Source organism: Rhamphochromis longiceps, linkage group LG3, assembly GCF_057381845.1.
Source record: "Rhamphochromis longiceps isolate RC_006_pf linkage group LG3, R_longiceps_female_GT1.1, whole genome shotgun sequence".
Lineage (NCBI taxonomy): Eukaryota > Metazoa > Chordata > Actinopteri > Cichliformes > Cichlidae > Rhamphochromis > Rhamphochromis longiceps.
The window spans coordinates 62,254,406-62,274,068 of NC_140559.1; the positions used below are offsets into that span (position 1 = coordinate 62,254,406).

Genomic DNA, 19,663 nt, shown 5'->3' on the forward strand with positions numbered 1-19,663 from the left:
CATAGTGTATAAACTCAAAATGCACATTTCACTTCAAATTAAGATTAAGGCTTCGAACAGATCACATAGTTCAGTTCAACATATAAGACTTTAAGAATGCACAAGCATCTACTTAAAATCTATTTAATTTATCATCCATGATATTATTTTGTACAATTCCAATGTATTTTGTTCATCTCCCTTAAATAAACAGGCAGTCTTAAAGTATGAAATATTCATATACAAACACATATAAATGTGTGTACTGTCTCAGTGGCTGATAGTACCCCACAGGCCTCAGTGTGAGCTTGAAGACATTTATAATGTTTAAGTAGTTTAATGTGCAGGTGCTGACGATAAACACATTTTGAATGAAAGCCGGGGAACTTTGGTAGCACAGAAACAAGTGGCTATTCTTTGTGACTATATGGATCACTCACAATACCATTATTTCACACAAAGGCACCAAATTAATACTCAAAAAAGCTGCAGCAATACACACAAATATAAACAGTACTTGGTGACAACTTTGCTTTTAGCCTTTAACCCTTCTTGACTACTTTTGATGTGGCCTCTATATTTTACCTTTAAAAACAGTTCATCTTGCCAATCTGTTATTTTCTCATTTTGACCAACTGTATCAGCACAATTTATCTAAATTCAGACAAAATTTAAAATACAAGTAGAAAGTGATATTTTGACTGTAAAAACCACACACATGTTTAACGAATCATCTTCATAACTTGAAATGCAAATAGAGATTGTACACTTTTAAAAATACGCACACGTTTTGCAAACAACAAAGTTATATGGTACTATTTACCAAAAAATGCAGCCAAGGCTCAGACGTTTTTCATATAATCATTTCAAACTATTTACAGAACAATCAGGTGTCAAACAATAGTTTGTGTCACTCTAACACATATGAGAACAGCACAGGGATAAACCTGCAGGTCTGACAGCAGGTGTGTCACTCAGCGTTTACACTGCAATCTGCCTTTGTTGGCTTTAAGGCAGCAACTGTGACGATCACTAGTAGAACTGACACACAAAACAAAACAACAGCTACACACTAAATACACAAGACAACAAACTAACTTGAGACCAAACACGGTAAACGTCACAAATCTCTCACGTATCAAAACTCTCTCTCTCTTTCGCTCACTCGCTCTCTCTTGCCGGTCACTCCTAAAACTTCCCCCTTTTGCTAAACAACCAAATGTCATGTTTCCATATCATTTTTGATTGGTCGACATGGTACATTTTCCCACCTATAGGGCTTTGGAGCGTGATGTCACGGGAGATGGGCCATGCCCCCTTCCGCCATGACAGTAGGCCAGCCAAAGGATACCATTTCAGCTATGGATCGTACGTGTTGTGTTGTCGGTTGCAACGTTAGATCACACGATCGTGAAGGCAAGAAGCTGGATAACGGGCTCTCTTTTCATCGTTTTCCGTCCTGGAGGCAACGTGAGGGATCCCATGTATCCGATATTACTAAACAAAGACGTCAGGGCTTGGATTGCAGCGGTGAGACGAGCGGATATCGAGTTCTCTGCAATCCCCAGCTTTTTGTTGGTTTGCTCACGGCATTTTCTTTCCGGTGAGTTCTAAATTAATTCATATCACTCTTGAAAGGCTTTTAGTGTGATTTTCAACGTGCTGAGGTCATAGATAATGAGATAAAACATGCTAATGTGTGATGCTACAGAACCACATCATGTCGACTGAGTAGCTTATGATTTGGCATTATTGCAGGCAAACCAGCATATGAAATGGATGTAACAAATCCAGACTGGGAACCAACACTGCACATGGGGCATGACGACATACCTGTATCAGACTCGGACCGGCACTCAAGACGTACGCAACGGAAGCGAAAAAGAGCACCCATCGGAGGTAAACAACCCCCCCCCTCTAAAAACATACTAAATTGCTATCACTGTACACTAATCCGCACATAACTTCCAGATGAATCACACACCTGTCATTGGAATATTGGTGTACATTTACCTTATGTCTAATTTTATCTTACAGGCTTTCGTTATGCAGCTGCAGAGTCTGAAGGTGTGCCCCGTGCAGAAGTGATTGATGAAGATCTGACAGAAGACCAACAGCAAAATCACAATGTCATGGAGGCAGTGGACAGCAGTTGTGTTGGACAAGTGGAGGTTGAGGTACCAGCTGCAAATGTGGATATACTGAAGAAATGTAAACCTTTTAAAATGATGACAGATTACAAACTCTCAGCTGTGTCTGTAATCAAACCTCTGTAACTTTGCTTCACTTCAGCAGCATCAGCTCATGTTCACATGTTGATTCATGGTTTGCTTCAGTTTTTGATGGACTGCAGAATATTTTGAAGGTTATCTGCTATAAAAAGCCAGAAAAGGAAAATCTGCTTCATGTGTTTCTGTTTGATCCTCAGTGACTTTGACACAAAGGCCTCTGCTGTGATGATCACACCTCTGATCAAGTCTCACAGTGTCAGCTTTGTTTTTATACATATGGATATGTGCTGATAAATGATCAGAGTTATAATATTTCCCACTGTCTGCTGTGTGCCGTGACCTTTGACCTGCTAAAGACAGTCAGCTGTGGATTATTCATTGTTGTGTCTGATACTTAGAACTGTGAGGAAGAACACTACACAGTTAATCAGGGTCCCCTCTCTCTGAATCAGGGAAGGTGGGCAGGCCGCGTGTGGGCCACGGGCCATACGTTGAGTCTCACTGTTTGAAATGTGAACATTGTTCTGCTGCAGTCAATGGACTAAACCAGAGAAGAAGAAAACAGACTTTACCATGAAGATCCTCAGTGTGGATCAGTATAATATCAGCCTGATGTCTGCAGTTTAGTGTCAGCACAACTTTCACATCATATTCATCTCAGCACAACTAAAACATGCTGACTGACCCCAGAGTTTCAAGTCCACATCCTGGACTCTCCAGGAAACCACACAGATGCTTCACTCCTGAATCCTGCAGCTTGTTGTTCCTGCTCAGGTCCAGCTGTCTCAGATGGGAGGGGTTGGACTTCAGTGCTGCTGCCAGATAATCACAGCTGATCTCTGACAAACCACAGTCCCACAATCTGTATAAAGAATGAAAGATGTAAGTTTATTAGACAAAGTGTGAGCTTGAAATCATTCAGTGTTTCATCATCTGTTCAGAGCTGAAGAAGGTTCAGAATGTAGAAGTTTAGAAAATGGAAACTCCAAACAGCTGAAGCCAACAGGAAGCAGCTTCAAACAAACACAACAAGAGAAAAAACTCTGAATGTTTCACATTAAAGTCGTACATTTATCATAAAAACAGGACAAAGACTTGAAAAAGTCGTGTTTTTCCTTCCAGGAACCACAAGGCTTCACTTTTAAAGGTGAAGTGTGAAAGAAATGGACATATTTGAAGTCCAACACCTTTTTCCAGTCACATTATTAAAGCAGACAAACTACAAGCTCATTTTCATTCCAACAAGTCATCTTCTGACCTGGACTAACAACACTGGTCTCTATGTGCAGCTGGCTGTGAGACCAGTGCTCAGGGAGCGTCTACAAAGTGCAACACTGAAAGAACATCACACACTAGCTGTGTCCCAAAACGTCGGCTGCATCCTTCGGAGGACCCGGTATTCGCGGTCTACGTGGGCCGGGTCCTTCAAAGACCGAAAAGGCTGGAAGTGCGAGGCTGTGAAATGGGACGGTCTAGCCTTCAGATTTGCGTCACCGTTGTGTCGGTGGAGTTTAATAAACTCGGCCGTCTGCTCCTTGCTATCTAAAATATAACAGGACACTGGCGTAAACTCTCGACCGTCTCACACTTCTGTTTAATCAGTTTCCTGTTTAACGTTTATTCAGCTGTGTGAAAATCCCGGAGGAACTTTGATGTCAGCCAAACCGATTTACTCCGGAACAAATAAAACACAGAAAAAAGGCAAACAATTACATTTTTAAGTTATCCGAGTGACTTATATATCATGTTTCACCTGAGTAGCGAAAGAGCGGGGTGTCCGCTGCTCTCGCCGGCTGGAGTGACCATTGAACCCCCCGGCTTGCTAGCGAGCGGGTGGGTAACAGACGTCTCCGAAAACGTCTGCACACTTTTGCAAATATGCGATGTCTTGATAAACCAAGCAGATATTTGAAGTTTACACAGCTACTTTCTCGCCTGAAAATATGTTAAAAGTTTATTTTGTGACCCAGAAAGATTAATAAGAGTAATTTGAAAACTTAGTAGCTGCCGCCATTGTTGGCAGCTGAAATTTGGCTGGGCCGCGCTATGAATTCTGGGATATGGTGGGCCACGAAGGACACACCCGACGAATCCTTCAAATTCGGGGAAATGAAGGACGCATTTGTCGGGCACATTTGAAGGAGTCGACAAATACGGACAGCCTTCATCGCCTGGCTGTGACGTAATCGGCCTTCAAATGCAGCCTCTGGAGGATGCAGCCGACGTTTTGGGACACAGCTACTAATTTGCTTCCATCATCCAACCTGAAGAGGAAACAGAGACGCCTCCCCTTCAAAGTAAAAGCTGCTCCTTTTGGACACAGTATCAAAGAAAGTCTACAGTATAACATAGAAAAGACAGAACAAAGTTTTGGTTGTTGTTAAATTGTGCAGAAATGAAACTACACTAAGCTCAATTATGTGACAGACATTTCATCCCATGTCAGTTTGGCCTCATCCTGGGCCGGATTATCCAGCACACACTCTGACCACAGGCCCAGGGGCCACGCACAGCTGGGCTCCATCCAAGAGACAGCAAACAAACCAGCACAATAATAAAAAGCACCATGTGATCTTCTTACATCTTCAAGACAAACATAGTAAAAACATGAGCATATTTGTTTCCTGATAAAATGATGTGACAGGTAGAACAGAGTAAAGTGGTGGTGTTACAGCCTTTCTCCCCTCTGCTGCCGAGGCTGTTAGTCTCTCCCAAACTCAGCTACAGGACTTCCAAATGAATGAAAGCAGCAGAAGTGGCTTTACAAATGAAAGAGGAAGAGGAGAAGAAGAGGAGAGGGAGGCCACCCTGACCATCACTCCAGCTGAAAACATCACACTTCCATTAAAGTTGGTGAGAAAATGTTGAGCAGGATGAGCTGCTGGCTAATCTGGAGGCTGTAGCAGCAGCTCACAGTCACAGTGGATTTCCACTCATGAAAAAGCTCTGGCTGCTTCATTTCTCATCTCATATCAGAGACTTTAATGCTTCACTGAAGCTGTACTGTGATGCTTCCATATTCCAGTGAGGCCTCCATAATGATTTCAGCTGTTCTGTACACACACTGTGTGCCCTGTATGGCTCAAAGTCTCTGCAGCCTGTTTTTATCTGCTATCATCAGATCTTCATCATCCTCATTCACATCCCTCACACACTCTACAGCCTCATCAGCACTGACTTCATCTTCACTGACTGATGGAGCACAACATGAACCTGTGGAGGCTGAAACACTGTCCTGTCAAACATCTCCCCGTCACCACTCCACTTCTGTCAGCCTTTAAATGAACCCTGCTCAAGTCTGTCACTTCTGTTTGGAGCCAAAAGAGGTTAAAGATTACGCCACTACATTCTTGTCTAGAAAATATTAAAGTGTATTTGGTGACACACAAAAAAGGGTAAAAGTATAGTTTGGGTCCACACATGTCCAAACCCTGGTGTGTAGGCCTACTTAGTATTGAGAAAAGCCCACTAAAAGAACGCCCACCAGACCAAAGCAATGGTGTTGACTTGATCAGCATTAACCCCGCCCCCTGACTTTGATGGGTGAAGCTGACAAATAAAATGTATTTATGAACAGCGATGCAGGGCCAGGAGTAGCAACGTGAATTAAATAAATACATCATTAAATAATTCATTAAATGTGTCAGTAAAATAATTAAAATAGAAAACCAACAAAATATGTAATTAACTAATTTGAATTGTACATAAATACTTAATGAATTATTTTAAATGAAATTAACCGATAATTCATTGTGATTTTGTTTTGTGTTTTGATGAGCTAATAATCAGCTCTCTTTTTCTCATTGTTGTTCTAAGCCGCTTATCCAAAGGTAAGGCACTACCTGTTGAATTATTTCCAAAGTGTGCCAAATTGGACATTACAAATTAAAGTCTACTCACTGAAATTACTGGGGAATGTCTGCTTTGATTTTGATGAGAATCTCATGACAGTACTGAGGATTTAATGCAGTTGGACTGCTAAAAATGATTGAATGCGGTTGGACCGCTAAAGGATTTAATACGGTTGGACCGTGGAAAGCAGTTGGACTGCTGAGTGATTTTAGTATATTAGGGAATTTGGTTATTGTTTGGGGTGGAGCCCGTATTGGTTATAAGGTTGGACCTGCTTCAGTCTTACACTTTTTTGGCTGTTTTACTGTTGTTCCAAAGTATTATAAATTATTCAAGAACGTCAGTTGGACTGATAGGAAGCGCAGTGCTCAGAGGTAACGCTTGCCAATGCCAAGGACGCTTAGGCATTGTCCTCGAAGAGGGATAGTCAGTTGGTCACTGTGGAGCTTGGGGCACTCCAGAATAACTAGGAGTTAGAGTATCCTTACCGTTTGGAACGGTAGTCTGCGCTTTTTTGGCCAGCAGAAGTTGGACTTCGGGCGTGTAACTTTAACTTAAAACTTCGGGGTAAGCCTTGGCTGTGAAATGCCAAAAATAGAGCTTCAGGCAAAGTTTGGGTTGGTTGACGCTTTTAAATTGAGTTAGGGATTTTAGAGATGAGGCCAGAAACTGTTGGACAGATACTGGTTAATTGATCACAAAAAAGTTGGACTTTATCGGTTGGACCGTTAACTTAAATTTGTCGAAATTGTTTAGGCGCTAAAGCTGACAGATGTGACAGTGGTTGTAAATATAAGACGTCTTTGTAATATAAAATAAGAGATCTCTGTGTGAAAGGAGTCTGAGGCAGTGCTGGAGCTATTTTTAGACTGTGTGTGTGTGAGTGTGAAAATGCAAATTAGTCAGCAGTGAACTGTTTAAACCACAGTTGGTTTTACAAATACTGCTGCAAACATTGTTGAGTGTGTGTTTAAGACGCCATTTATGTTCATTAGAGGGCTATAAATAAAGTTTTGAGTTGCCGTAGTGGATGTATAGTAATTGACTGAGTTTTGATATATAAATATAGTGAGTGCACTGTATATATTTAAGACTAACATATTACTTTTAGGAGTAACCTCTCATCAGCAATAAATGCTGGTGTGTTTTATTTTTTCTATTCTGTGTGTGCTGTCAGAATTAATAGAGGTTTCAATTGTTTTCTTTGACTTGCTCTTTCTGATTATGAAAGGCATGTCTGAAATACTCTTAGGAAAGCGTGTTGTGAGTATATTCCTCAACTCTTGTCACAGTTTAAGTGTGTGAATGCTGTGAGTAGCAGGTTTTGAGTGATTGGGTGTGATTTGTACAAAATAATAAATAATAATAACACTATGAAAGTTGATAGTAGAGTGAGTGCAGAAGTGGAAGTGTGAGAGAAAAGGCGGTGTGTGTGTGAGACGATCTGACAAACGCAAAGAATTTAGTATATTTAGAAGTGTGTGCGTGAAATAAGGGTGAATTGTTTTAGATCAAGACTTAGTAAAACAAGAGTTTTATTAGCCTGTAAAAAAAACAAAACAGGAGAGATAGAAACAGAAAATATGGTTCTGAGCAGCTGCAAGGTTGACAGGAAATGGTGTGTGTGACAGGAACTTTGCATGCCCATAAAAGGAACTGACTGTGACAAGTGAGCACACAGAGAGAGAAACATACGAGGTAAACTCCAGGCAGATGAAGCAAATGGAGGTTTTAAGAAAAGAAATGAAAAGGATATTAATTGTATGCTTTAGTGTGTCAATACAGGTGGACTTCTTTCAACCTAGAATCTTGAGTACAAAACCATTGATTAACAGAATTGGGAGGAAAACAGGCCAGATTTTGGCTTAAAATTTTACAGCTTGACCTCCCACTTGTCCCGATCCTGAGAAGAAGCTCATAGGACAGTTAATCTCCTGATGAAGACCGACAGAACATCGTGGACTTCAAGAATTAACAGCAGGCAAAAGACAGTGCAACTGAAACTACACTGACGATACCAGCAGCAGCATGGAAGAAAAGCACGTGATGGAAAATGCACGGTGAACTGCAGGCTGGTAAGAACAGTGTGACATAACTGTTTAAAGACACTGAATGGGATATTTTGCCAGGCTGGGATTTAATCTAAAAGGAAAATACTGAAAAGAGCAACGGAGAAGAAACAGAGAAGAAACAGACTGTGTTTGCTGGGGATCACAAGACAACAAAGGACACTAAGAGAAGGGCACAGGGGCCAGTGGGAAGGTGAAGCCCAGACGAGTTCGACTGCGAGAATAGAGGGTACAATTGGGTTGAAATTGAAGCCGGAACTCAGGATGGTTTAGGGATGTCCACGTCACAAACAAAGAGGTAAACAAAAAGAAGGTAAAATAAAGAGAGAAAATAACTGACAATTACATTAATGAATAGAAGACACACATACAGATATTACATAGATTTATTTTTAGGATAAAGGGGAGAGCTTATACGTAGAAATGACTTTTTATACATATTGCATTTTGTGCCTTTAAGGGAGTTGTGGCTCAATTCGTCTCTTGTGGGTCACGAGCCTTTGGCTAGCGCTATGATTAGCCAATCTACTGTGAGGATGATATGAGTTATTGAAGGATTGCACACGCTTACAGACATATAGAGTCCATAAACACACATGACAGTATTGATTCCAGGCAAAAGGCCTCAAATTAATTTAGCGTTTAACTGAACTTGAGCTGGCCCTGTAACAAGTGACAGAAAAGAGGAACTGAATAGGAGTTTCTTGCTTTAGAGAAGGACCAAAGGAAGGAAAGCATATATTTTGGTTAAGTCTGATAAACTAGAATGAGAAGGTATTGTTACATCAAAGGAGCAAGATGAAATAAAAAGGCTGTACCAAAAACAGGCTATAACATAGGAAATGTGAGTTTTAAAATGAAGTTAGTGTTAACACACAGGAGTTGTTTCAAGGCAGCGTTTAGCTGTGATAAAATGTATGCAGGAGTAATTGCTTATATGTTTAAACTTAATTGATTAAAGTGGTTGTTTTTTTTTGGATCTTTTAGTAGAATAGGCGCTTATAATGATTTTCTTGTGAAAGGAGATTCTAGGTCAGAGTGGAGGCCTTGCAGCAGCGAGACTTCTGTGTACAGGATGTTGATGATTAGATAAGGCAAGCGACAGGAAACGCATGCAGGGACGTGAAAGCAGCGTTTTAAGAGTTTTAAAATGATGAGTAACGTTGAAGAATATATATAAATACAAGTCAATAAGTCAAGAAGATAATTAGGATCAGGCTTTTGATTAAAGAGTCCCAAAGATGATAAGTTAGGGAGGTGCAGGAAAAGGTGTTTGGTTTGCTTTACACAAGATCTCGGCGACCACAGGGGGGTGAGGATCCTGGAGGCCCGAGGCATGATGGACCACAAGAGAGGGACGCAGAAAAAACCTAATCTTACGCATGGAGTGTTCTCGAGGGGGAGCTGGTGTTTATTACTGGACCACTTAGATGACATGAGGTTGTCTGATTTGCTGAGCCAGAGGACGGCTAGAGAGGGTCAGAGCGGGAGTGGTGACCCCGATGTCCATGATGCCATGGATGGACATGGAAGCAGCTGAGTGGGCCGAGGAGTGACCCAACACAATGTATTGTGACCTCTGGTGTTCCAGAGGTCGAGAGAGGGAGTATTGAGATTGGAGAGATATTTTGCTGCTATTGTTAATAATCATCATCATTACCATTGCATTAATAACATAATCTACAAAATTGATATTGCATTCAGATGTTTAAACAGTGTGTGTCTTTCAGAAAGACTAAGTTGCAGGCTGACAGGAAGTTGCAGGTTTGAAGAGTGTGCCTTTTGCAGAACTGAAACCGAAAGCAGAGTCTAAGTGCAGGTTATTTTGAGGAGCCTTTAAGGACGAGACACACACTTAGTTAAAGAGAATCATTTATAGGTGGAAGTTTAATCATGTTTTGCTCGGGGTTGCAAAAGAGCAGTTTGTCGCAGAACTGCTGCTGATGTGTCACGATGATAAGCGAGCATCCGGCAGTGACAGGAAGTACCTGCCATGAAGATAGGAGATAATGTTCTTTTAAACTGTGTTAAAAGTCATTGTGGTTTTGATTTGACGTATGCATATATTCTGTTTGTGACGTATGAGGGGGCGTCATTAAATTCAAGCCCTGATGGTATAAAATATCTGTTTATGCTTTGATTAAGTCGGAGATCAGCCCGGTCTGCGAACGGAGCTGGTCTTCCCACGCGTGTATTTCATTAAAATTGTTTGACCAAGTTCTGGACCATGGTTGTTTGTACTCTCCTTCCCCAATATTTGAACCTTAACATTAGTTTACTCAAAATAATTTTAAGACATCAATATTAAAGGTTAAATTATGATAATGAATACATGCAACTATAACTGATGACATAAGAATTTGGATTTTTTAAGCTAAAGCGAAGGTGCTGACTCACTTGGCATGTTACTCTCAAATCCTCCCTAATAACAATAACATAATTACACTTTAGCCACAAGAGGGCAGCAACATTAATACAAGTCACGTGTATATAAAGGTACAGTGATTATATTACAGTGATTTTGACAAAAACAAAACAGAAGTTGATGCAGTGTGTTTTCCATAACATACCAACCAAATTAAATAATAAAAACTTTATAACTTACAGAACTTTTTTAGAGACTTTGACCACTGGCAGCAGCCTCAGAAGAGCCTCCTCTGAAGCAAAGTATTTCTTCAGGTCAAACACGTCCAGATCTTTTTCTGATGACAGTAAGATGAAGACCAGAGCTGACCACTGAGCAGGAGACAGTTTATCTGTGGAGAGACGTCCTGAACTCAGGGACTGTTGGATCTCCTCCACTAGAGAACGATCATTCAGTTCATTCAGACAGTGGAACAGATTGATGCTTTTCTCTGCAGACAGATTCTCACTGAGCTTCTTCTTGATGTACTGAACTGCTTCTTGATTGGTCTGTGAGCTACTTCCTGTCTGTGTCATCAGGCCTTGCAAACGAGTTTGATTAGTCTTCAGACCCAAGAGAAAACGAAGGAACAAGTCCAGGTGTCCATTGGGGCTCTGTAAGGCCTTGTCCACAGCACACTGGTAGAAGTATTTCTCTGAAGATTTTCTTGTTTGAAACACCTTCCAAGTTGTTTCTTGCTCTTCCAGCAGATTGAGTCCAGAGTTGATGAAGGTCAGGTGGACATGAAGAGCAGCCAGAAACTCCTGAACACTGAGATGAACAAAGCAGAACACCTTGTTCTGGTACAGTTGTTTCTCCTCTTTAAAGATCTGTGTGAACACTCCTGAGTACACTGAGGCTGTTCTGATATCGATGCCACACTCTGTCAGGTCTGGTTCATAGAAGATCAGGTTTCCTTTCTGCAGCTGATCAAAAGCCAGTTTTCCCAGTGACTCAATCATCTTCCTGCTCTCTGGACTCCAGTGTGGATCTGTCTCAGCTCCTCCATCATATTTGATCCTCTTCACTTTGGCCTGAACCACCAGGAAGTGGATGTACATCTCAGTCAGGGTCTTGGGCAGCTGTCCTCCCTCTCTGGTTTTCAGCACATCCTCCAGAACTGTAGCAGTGATCCAGCAGAAGACTGGGATGTGACACATGATGTGGAGGCTTCGAGCTTTCTTGATGTGGGAGATGATCCTGCTGGCCTGCTCCTCATCTCTGAATCTCTTCCTGAAGTACTCCTCCTTCTGTGGGTCAGTGAACCCTCTGACCTCTGTCACCATGTCGACACACTGAGGAGGGATCTGATTGGCTGCTGCAGGTCGTGTTGTTATCCAAAGGCGAGCAGAAGGGAGCAGGTTCCCTCTGATGAGGTTTGTCAGCAGCTCATCCAATGAGGTGGACTTTCTGGTTTCAGTCAGGATTTTAGTTTTGTTGAAGTCCAAATTAAGTCGACACTCATCCAGACCATCAAGTATGAACACAACCTGGAAGTCTTCAAGCCTGCAGATTCCTGATTCGTTAGTTTGATTAAAGAAGTGATGAACAAGTTCCACCAAGCTGAACTTTTCCTCTTTCAGCACATTCAGCTCTCTGAAAGTGAATGGAAATATGAACTGGATGTCCTGGTTGGCTTTGTCTTCAGCCCAGTCCAGGCTGTATTTCTGTGTTAAGACTGTTTTCCCAATGCCAGCCACTCCCTTTGTCAGCACTGTTCTGATTGGTTCGTCTCTTCCTGGTGAGGCTTTAAAGATGTCTTCTTGTCTGATTGTTGTTTCTGGTCTGTCTGGTTTCCTGGATGCTGTTTCAATCTGTCTGACCTCATGTTCATCATTGACCTCTGCAGTCCCTCCCTCTGTGATGTAGAGCTCTGTGTAGATCTGATTCAGGAGGGTTGGGCTTCCTGCTTTAGCGATGCCCTCAAACACACACTGGAACTTCTTCTTCAGTTGGGCTTTAAGTTCACGTTTACAGAGTGGAGCAAATATTTCTGAAGGTAAGAAATTCAGAAACAAATATTATATAATAAATATCACAGCCTTTCAGTACCCTGAAAGGATGATTGTCTATTGGTCCATTTCTTGAGCTATTAGGAAAGATCAATATTCAGTCTTTAGAGAAATTCTCTTACTGCTCTGCAGATGGTCAGCCATCTCATGCTGCTTAAGTCTCCTCAAGAAGTGGAGTGTGATCTTCAGAAATGCTTCTCTGCAGCTCTTTCTTTCATCTTCATCCTCTCCTTCAAACATCTCCTCATCCTCCATCTGGCTCTTTAAAGTTTCTGGGTGATCTGGACTCAGAAGCTTCTGGATCTTCTTCAGCTCGTTCTTCACAAACATGGTGATGTTGTCCTCCAGCCGCTGGAAAAGAAGACTATATGAATTACCCAGTGGTAAATGGACTGGTTCTTATATAGCTCTCTTTGATTCTCTGTGCACACAAAGCATTTATACAACATGCCTCATTCAACCAAGCACATTGTTCTATGCTTAAATACTTTCTTTCACACTCTGATGGATGCATCAGAGGGCAGCTTGGGTTTAGTACGTTACCCAGTACATTTGCCAGCCAGGGTTTGATTCACAAACCTAACTAGTAGCTGACCTGCTCCCCTCCTGAGCTACAGTCACCCCAATCTGACTGAAATCATGGAGCCCAAACTCTGACTTATGTTGGACACACTGACAATCCTCTGGTCCACAAAGTGCAGCATAGAGGTGACTGAAAAGAACAAATGTAAACGTAGTACTACAAACCATAACCACAGAGTCCAGGTGTGTTTGATGCTGCTGTGCAGACTGACCAGTGGAAACCTCTGCTCTCTGCTGGTCCACTCTGTGGAGGAGTAATGTATAATTAGCTCATGTTATGTCTGTCCACACACAGACACAAGCTAAAGGTCCATGAAGTGATGTTTGGATGGGTTCAGTCAATCAGATGACTGTCATGGTGGAGCTTTGCTAGTCCTGGTGATCCCACTGAGAATTAACAACTCAGTTTCCAGATGTCTGTAGTTTTCTGCTCAGTTTCTTTAGTCCCAACAGCTCTTACCATCTCCTGCATAAAGCTTTCCCTCCATGCTCAGATGCCCTGGAACAAGGTGCTCTCTTTATATCAGTGACTGGTTTAAAGGGACAACTTGCAGTGCTCGCCAAACTTTGTGTCAGCAAAAGTAGTTCTAATGTTTCTTACATTTATTACATTTTTACATTTTTACACACACAAATCAATGAACGCAAAAACATGAACTTTCCAGATATTTTGTTTCACAATGTTACAAAACTCAGTTCACAACTCCACAGTCAGATTTACAAGTACAAAATATTTATGACCACAGTTTGAGCCGATGTATGTCCCGAGTCTGTGGACTCAGTACTTTTGTTTTGATTGTTCTTGTCTTTTGTTACAATTTCATTCTGATTAAGATTTTCTAGTTCTGAGGTTTTGGTTTCTGTGTTCCCTCTGTACTGTGTTAGTATTGTGTCTCTGTGTTCACTTCCTGTTTTATTTTGACAGTGCCATGTCCTACGTTAGTGTGTCTACTTTTGCTTCCCCTTGTCTGGTTATGTCCAATGAATCCTGCTGTGTCTCCCTTTTCTCATTCCCTGATGGCTCTTTTGTGTATATGAGCTCTTTGTTTTCTCCTGCTTGTTGCTGGTTCGTCTGTGTTGTCTCCCCGTGTCTCCGTTTAAGGTTTCAGGTTAGTTTTGTAGTTTTTTCAGTAGAGGTTATCTTAGCTTCTGCACAGGCCATCTCCACTGCACTTCACCGTTTCAATAAAGCTCACTCACTTCACAGCAGTGTCGGCATCTTGGGTCCTTTATTAAATTCAACATGGCTCGCCCCGCTAGCCGTGACATAAGATGTGAAAAAACAATATCCAAAAAACACGAGGGACAAACAGGGAATAGTTTTAAGGTGCAGGGCCAACAAACTGAGTCTAGCCATGAACTCAGAGTTGATTGAATTAGCATTTTGAATTGGCTGATCTGAGTTACTTCAATCAAGTCTATGTTCACTTTGAGTTAAGATTATACGTGATTGATGGAAAAGAAAAAAGCCGTCATCAGCAACTGATTCTGATTTAACAGGTTTTCAAATGTAAACGGTACCCATCCCTAGCTGGCTGTAGTTAAACCTTTACTTAAAAAGCATCCCTAGACCCAGCTGTCTTAGCTAATTATAGGCCGATCTCCAACCTGACAATCCTTGAAAGAGTAGTTGGGGGGAGACAATCAGAGGGGCAGTGTGATGATCTTAGGTTACAAACTACCGCAGTCAAGTCATTAAGGGAGACGGGATCAAACTGCTCTAAGACAGCTGAGCACACAGGAGAAAGACTCGGATCTGAGGCAGCAGTCGGCGAGACAAGAGCCCTAATAGACAGAAGCTTGTTGTTAAAAAATGCTAAAAAGAGTGACGCTGAAAAACTAGTTCATGCATTTATTACTTCCAGACTGGACGACTGTAATTCATTATTATCAGGAAGTCCTAAAAACTCAGTGAAAAGCCTTCAGCTAATCCAAAATGCTGCAGCAAGAGTCCTGACAGGGACTAGAAAGAGAGAGCAGATTTCTCCTGTTTTGGCTTCCCTTCATTGGCTGCTCCTCACATACAAGGTCTTAAATAATCAGGCCCCATCTTATCTTAATGCTGCACCACAACACCTGATCTCTGGTTTCCTCACCTCTTCAATCCCACTTTAATACTTGACTAAACTCATTTTCCTGTTTAGGTGTTGAGGCAAAGCCGCCCATCTACAATGCAGGCAACAGCAAACGGAGCTATTTTTGATTCCCTTTGAGTTTTTTCTACTTTTGTGCTACAAAATGTTCAAGCTGATTAAATTCATTAGAATAAAAGTTCAGATAATTTTCTCCTATTAATGTTGGAGGTAGAAATTCAGGTAACTTTGCACAAAAACTGGCAGAAATTTCCTTCAAAGATGGAGTTTTTACTTTAATACTGTGAGTACATTTCAGAGCCTGGACTCTTTTACCTTTACTTGAGTAAAGAAGTTGAATCATTATTTCAGCTTTAAGAGGGTATTTTAACACAAACATCAGTCCTTCTACTTAAGTATGTTTGACACTTTGTTTAATCATCATTTTTAATGATCAAATATAATTATGTTTGTTATTTGTGGATTTTAAATGTCCTTGACAGAGACAGATGATGATCATTATCCTGCACTGTGGTCTCAGGTTTGGTCGAGCTAGCACAAAGAATGGCTATGTTGAACTTCCTCCTGGGATCTACACTAAGAAGTGAGTCCAACATTAGCAGGGTCTCTTTCCTTTATCTGATTCACTTTAGCATTCACAGTCACGTGAAGCTTGTTATTAACTCGATAAGTCAACCCAGGGTTTCAGCTGAGCGCTCACATGAAACACATGGTGTTGGCAGCATCTGATCAATCATATTCATGGAGACGTGTATCAGCAACAGAGCAGCTGAGTTTGCAGAAGGAAGTCAAACTAAACCACAGGAACAATATGAGGAGATTACACACATAATAAAATACTAGCAGTAACACAGCTGCTGCAGACAAATCAGTCGTGTGATCGTGTGTGAGAGGAGAAGGACTGTAAAGGAGTTTGGTGTTAAAAGCTCTGTATGAATGTGGGAGACTTTGAAGGGCTTTAAAAAGGCCAATATAAAATAAAAGGCAGCAAAATTGCTGAGTGTGAAAGTCACCAGACTTATCAGAGCTCTGTGATTAAGACCTGTAAGAACACCTATTTGTACTTGTTGGCATTATATCAAACACACACGTATATTAAGCCTTTGTTTGAACTCTGGTTGAATTTGTTACTTTCAGACTGTGAAACATCACAGAGGCTGCAGCTGCAGATCTTTTATTCACCTGGAAATTTACTTTAAATGTTAGATGGAAAATGTGTTGCTCAGTTTAACCAAAGTAAGAACAAGAATCCATAAACCTTCATAAAGACAAACATCTCCCAGAACATTGAGCTGCTGAAGTGTCACTGAAGGGAAAAACTATTTGTCCTCCTCCATCCAGCAACACCTGAAAGACCTGAGTGGAAGCTCCTCCCTACACTGTGTTTGAAGCAAAGCACAAAGGAGACACCTGCTGGAGCAGCTGGAGTCCTACAGACACTCAGCCTCTTCACTACACAAACACCTCCTACAACATCCACTCTTTCCACTCTGACTGCTGTGTTTGTGGAAACACTCCAACACACAGCGCTTCACATACCAACATAGAAATGTGTGAAAAAGAGCTGAGCTGATATTAAACATGAGGATTTATTCAAAAATACAGAGTCAGGAACAACATCTAGACACACATTACCTCTCAGCAGCAGAAGAACAGCCTTTAAAGTTTGCACCAATACCCTTCGACCTGTTGCTCTTTAAGGAAACACAGCTGGGTTCAGGTCCAGGAGATTCTGGCCTCTTATTGATCCTAAAAGAAAAACAATAAATGTCACAGCTTCATGAGACAGGAAGGAAAAACTGGAAATATTAAATTAAAGACATGATGAACAATCTCATAAAATTAATGTACTTACTCTTTGTCACATAACAGTCTTTTGTTAAAGTTTACAATAACACCCTTCGACACGTTGCTCTTTAAGGAAACACAGCTGGGTTCAGGTCCAGGCTCTGGATTAGTTTCAGGGTTATGTCCAGCTGAGCCTGGTACGCCCCACAGCTCTGGGCTTTAAAACAACACACACAGAGGTATGAGTGTGAATAATGATGGAGCAGTGATGTGAGTGCTGAGCTGTGACATGGAGAAGAGTCATGGACAGTTAGAGATGGTCATCTCACCTCTGAGCTTTGGTCTGGCTCTCATGTTCCCCACACAGAGTGCTTTTAGAGGGAGGGACTCCCTCCTCTCTGTCCTCACACTGATCCATGCTGCTCAGTTCACATCAGCTCACACACACTTTCTACCTTCACCTGCAGAGGAAACACAAATCATTCATGTGCACATCAACTGAGAGCTGCAGAGGTCGTGTCTGATGTGTTGGACTAACATCCATCTGAGACGCAGCTTTCATCAGTTCACTACAAAAAGTGTCACAGAGCCCAGTTCAGCCTCCAAATCCTCCATTACTGTAGTCCTACAAAGCAGCAGGTCAAACATGGCTGCAGAGAGCAGCTTTATGTCAGTAACCATGTCCAGGACCGAGCTGACTGCTTACAGAGTTCATACTCTAACTGCTAGCTGCTCTGCTAGCTAAGCTAACTCAGTAACAGTGACTCTGACAGCAGTTACTGTGGAACAGCGGCCGAGCTCAGGACACATTCAGTGTGTTTAGTCTGAGTCCTGGACTCTGATTCAATGGATTCAATCCAGCTCAGAGTTTCATGTGTTCATCAGAATAAAATACATGTACTAATATAACAGAAGTAATGCTCTGAATGCAGGACTGTAATGGAGGATAAACAAGGTTTTTACAGCCTGAAAGAAACATTCAGTTCATATATTTGTAGACAGTGAAGCAGCTTTTAATACTGCAGCTGTTTCCTTCACCTGTGTGTGTGTGAGCCACACCTTCATGTGCTGCTGTAGAAATATGTGGTCTGACTGCTCAGACTGAGTCTAGGAGGAAAGTTCACACGCTGGAGAAAGTTTTGTTCCTAACTTTGTCAGAGTTCGGCTCCAAAGACAAAGAAGACGGAGCTCACAGTCTGTAGATGGTCCTCAGTGTGTGTGTGAAGCCAAGAGAGCACACAGGAGTGTGTTTATGTCAGGAAATCAGTGTGTGTGAAGAGTCTGAGGGAGTGTGTGAATGAGACTCAATACTGAAACCAACAGTCCAAGAAAAGCGTCTGGACTTCTTTAAGTTTAACTTAAAGAAGTCCAGACGCTTTTCTTTTTGTCTCCATAATGTCTCCATAATGCTGCAATGTTATCTGCCCCAGAAACACTGTGCAGAAGCTCTGATGGTGACACAGAAAAGTCACAGTGGAGATACTTCTGTCCACCTTTGATTAGACTCATTATAAAAAGGAAACAAAGTTTGAACACAGTCATGTTTCCAGTTCACTGACTTACATTTATTCCATGGACACTCACTCTAACCTGAAGCACAGCTACAACCCAACATTGTTGAGGCCTCATCTCCTCCTTTCCTGACTGTAGAGGTTAAATATGCAACAACCGACAAATAAAAGAATTTGGTTCATTTCAAAGAAATTCACACGGTGACCAAGTAAAGTAACCGTAGTAAAGGAGACAACATCCCGTTGATGGTGGGATTATTTGAAAGATTTGCTTTGGTCACGTCACCAAATGCAGTTGAACCACCCGTGGATCCATGTTTGACCATTCTACCACTCTGAGCTCTGCTTTTGAATCATTTTATTATTATCATCATTCATTTATTCATTCTTTGGAGGGGGGCTATTTCCTAATGCCGCCCTAATAAGCTGATGTTCAAGGGGAAATATAACAGAAACTCTTTCAGTGTTATTCATTAATAAATTAACAGATAAACTGTGAAGAAGAAAAAAACTGAGATTTAAAGGAGAGAGTGAGAAACTTGATCATCCATCCTCATAATACATGTTTATCAGTATCTGCTGTGACCATACTGCAGTAATAACTACAAGTCTACATTTCTGTGACTGTTGATCAATCACAGCAGGAATCTGAGCTCATCTCTGCACACAGAGCAGCTTCAGCTCTGGGATAAACTGCTCGCTTCACGTCCTTCTCAGCTCACAGACACTCATCCTGATATTTTCCTTTAACATTTGATGGTATAATTCATCTGAGTTTACACTTTATCTGCATAAATACAGAAAAACAGACCCAAACACCAGAAACCATCAGTTTCACGATCAACGGGAAGTGGCTCAAACGTCACAGTTTCATAACGTCACCCTGAACTCCACTCACGGAGTTTCTGTCGCCATTGTAGTTTTTAAAGTCCCGTGATAAAGGCGGGTCTTTCTGTGAATCCGCACGCTCATTGGCTAATAGCTCGAGATTGACACATCGTTATCCAATGAGCGTGCGGGAACTTCCGACATAAAGTTGTTTCCTTTGAAAAAACAAAGTCTGATTATTTTTGCCTCCACTGACGGAGCCTGTTGTTCCCGCCACAGAGACACAGTAATGTCAGAGCGGTGTTAACACTCAC

The 19,663-nt window shown here is 41.5% G+C and overlaps 1 protein-coding gene across 1 annotated transcript; it reads right to left on the minus strand.

The window, feature by feature from the left end:
* Positions 1 to 2,494: 2,494 nt before the first annotated feature.
* LOC146675644 (protein NLRC3-like) lies at positions 2,495 to 12,943 on the minus strand. The gene is made up of 3 exons (XM_085400623.1): positions 12,670 to 12,943; positions 10,737 to 12,528; positions 2,495 to 3,072 (listed from the first exon to the last, which is right to left on the minus strand). The coding sequence occupies exons 1-3, from the start codon at positions 12,875 to 12,877 to the stop codon at positions 2,877 to 2,879; spliced, it is 2,196 nt and encodes a 731-aa protein (XP_085256749.1). The 5' UTR covers positions 12,878 to 12,943; the 3' UTR covers positions 2,495 to 2,876.
* Positions 12,944 to 19,663: the final 6,720 nt, after the last annotated feature.

What these genes read in the sequence shown, in the direction of transcription:
- LOC146675644 (XM_085400623.1), bottom strand. Translation starts at nt 12,877, where the DNA reads ATGTTTGTGAAGAACGAGCTGAAGAAGATCCAGAAGCTTCTGAGTCCA. An exon ending in GGCTGACCATCTGCAGAGCA is followed by an intron (nt 12,529 to 12,669) that starts GTAAGAGAATTT and finishes TCTTACCTTCAG; the next exon opens with AAATATTTGCTCCACTCTGT. An exon ending in AAAGTCTCTAAAAAAGTTCT is followed by an intron (nt 3,073 to 10,736) that starts GTAAGTTATAAA and finishes TTCTTTATACAG; the next exon opens with ATTGTGGGACTGTGGTTTGT.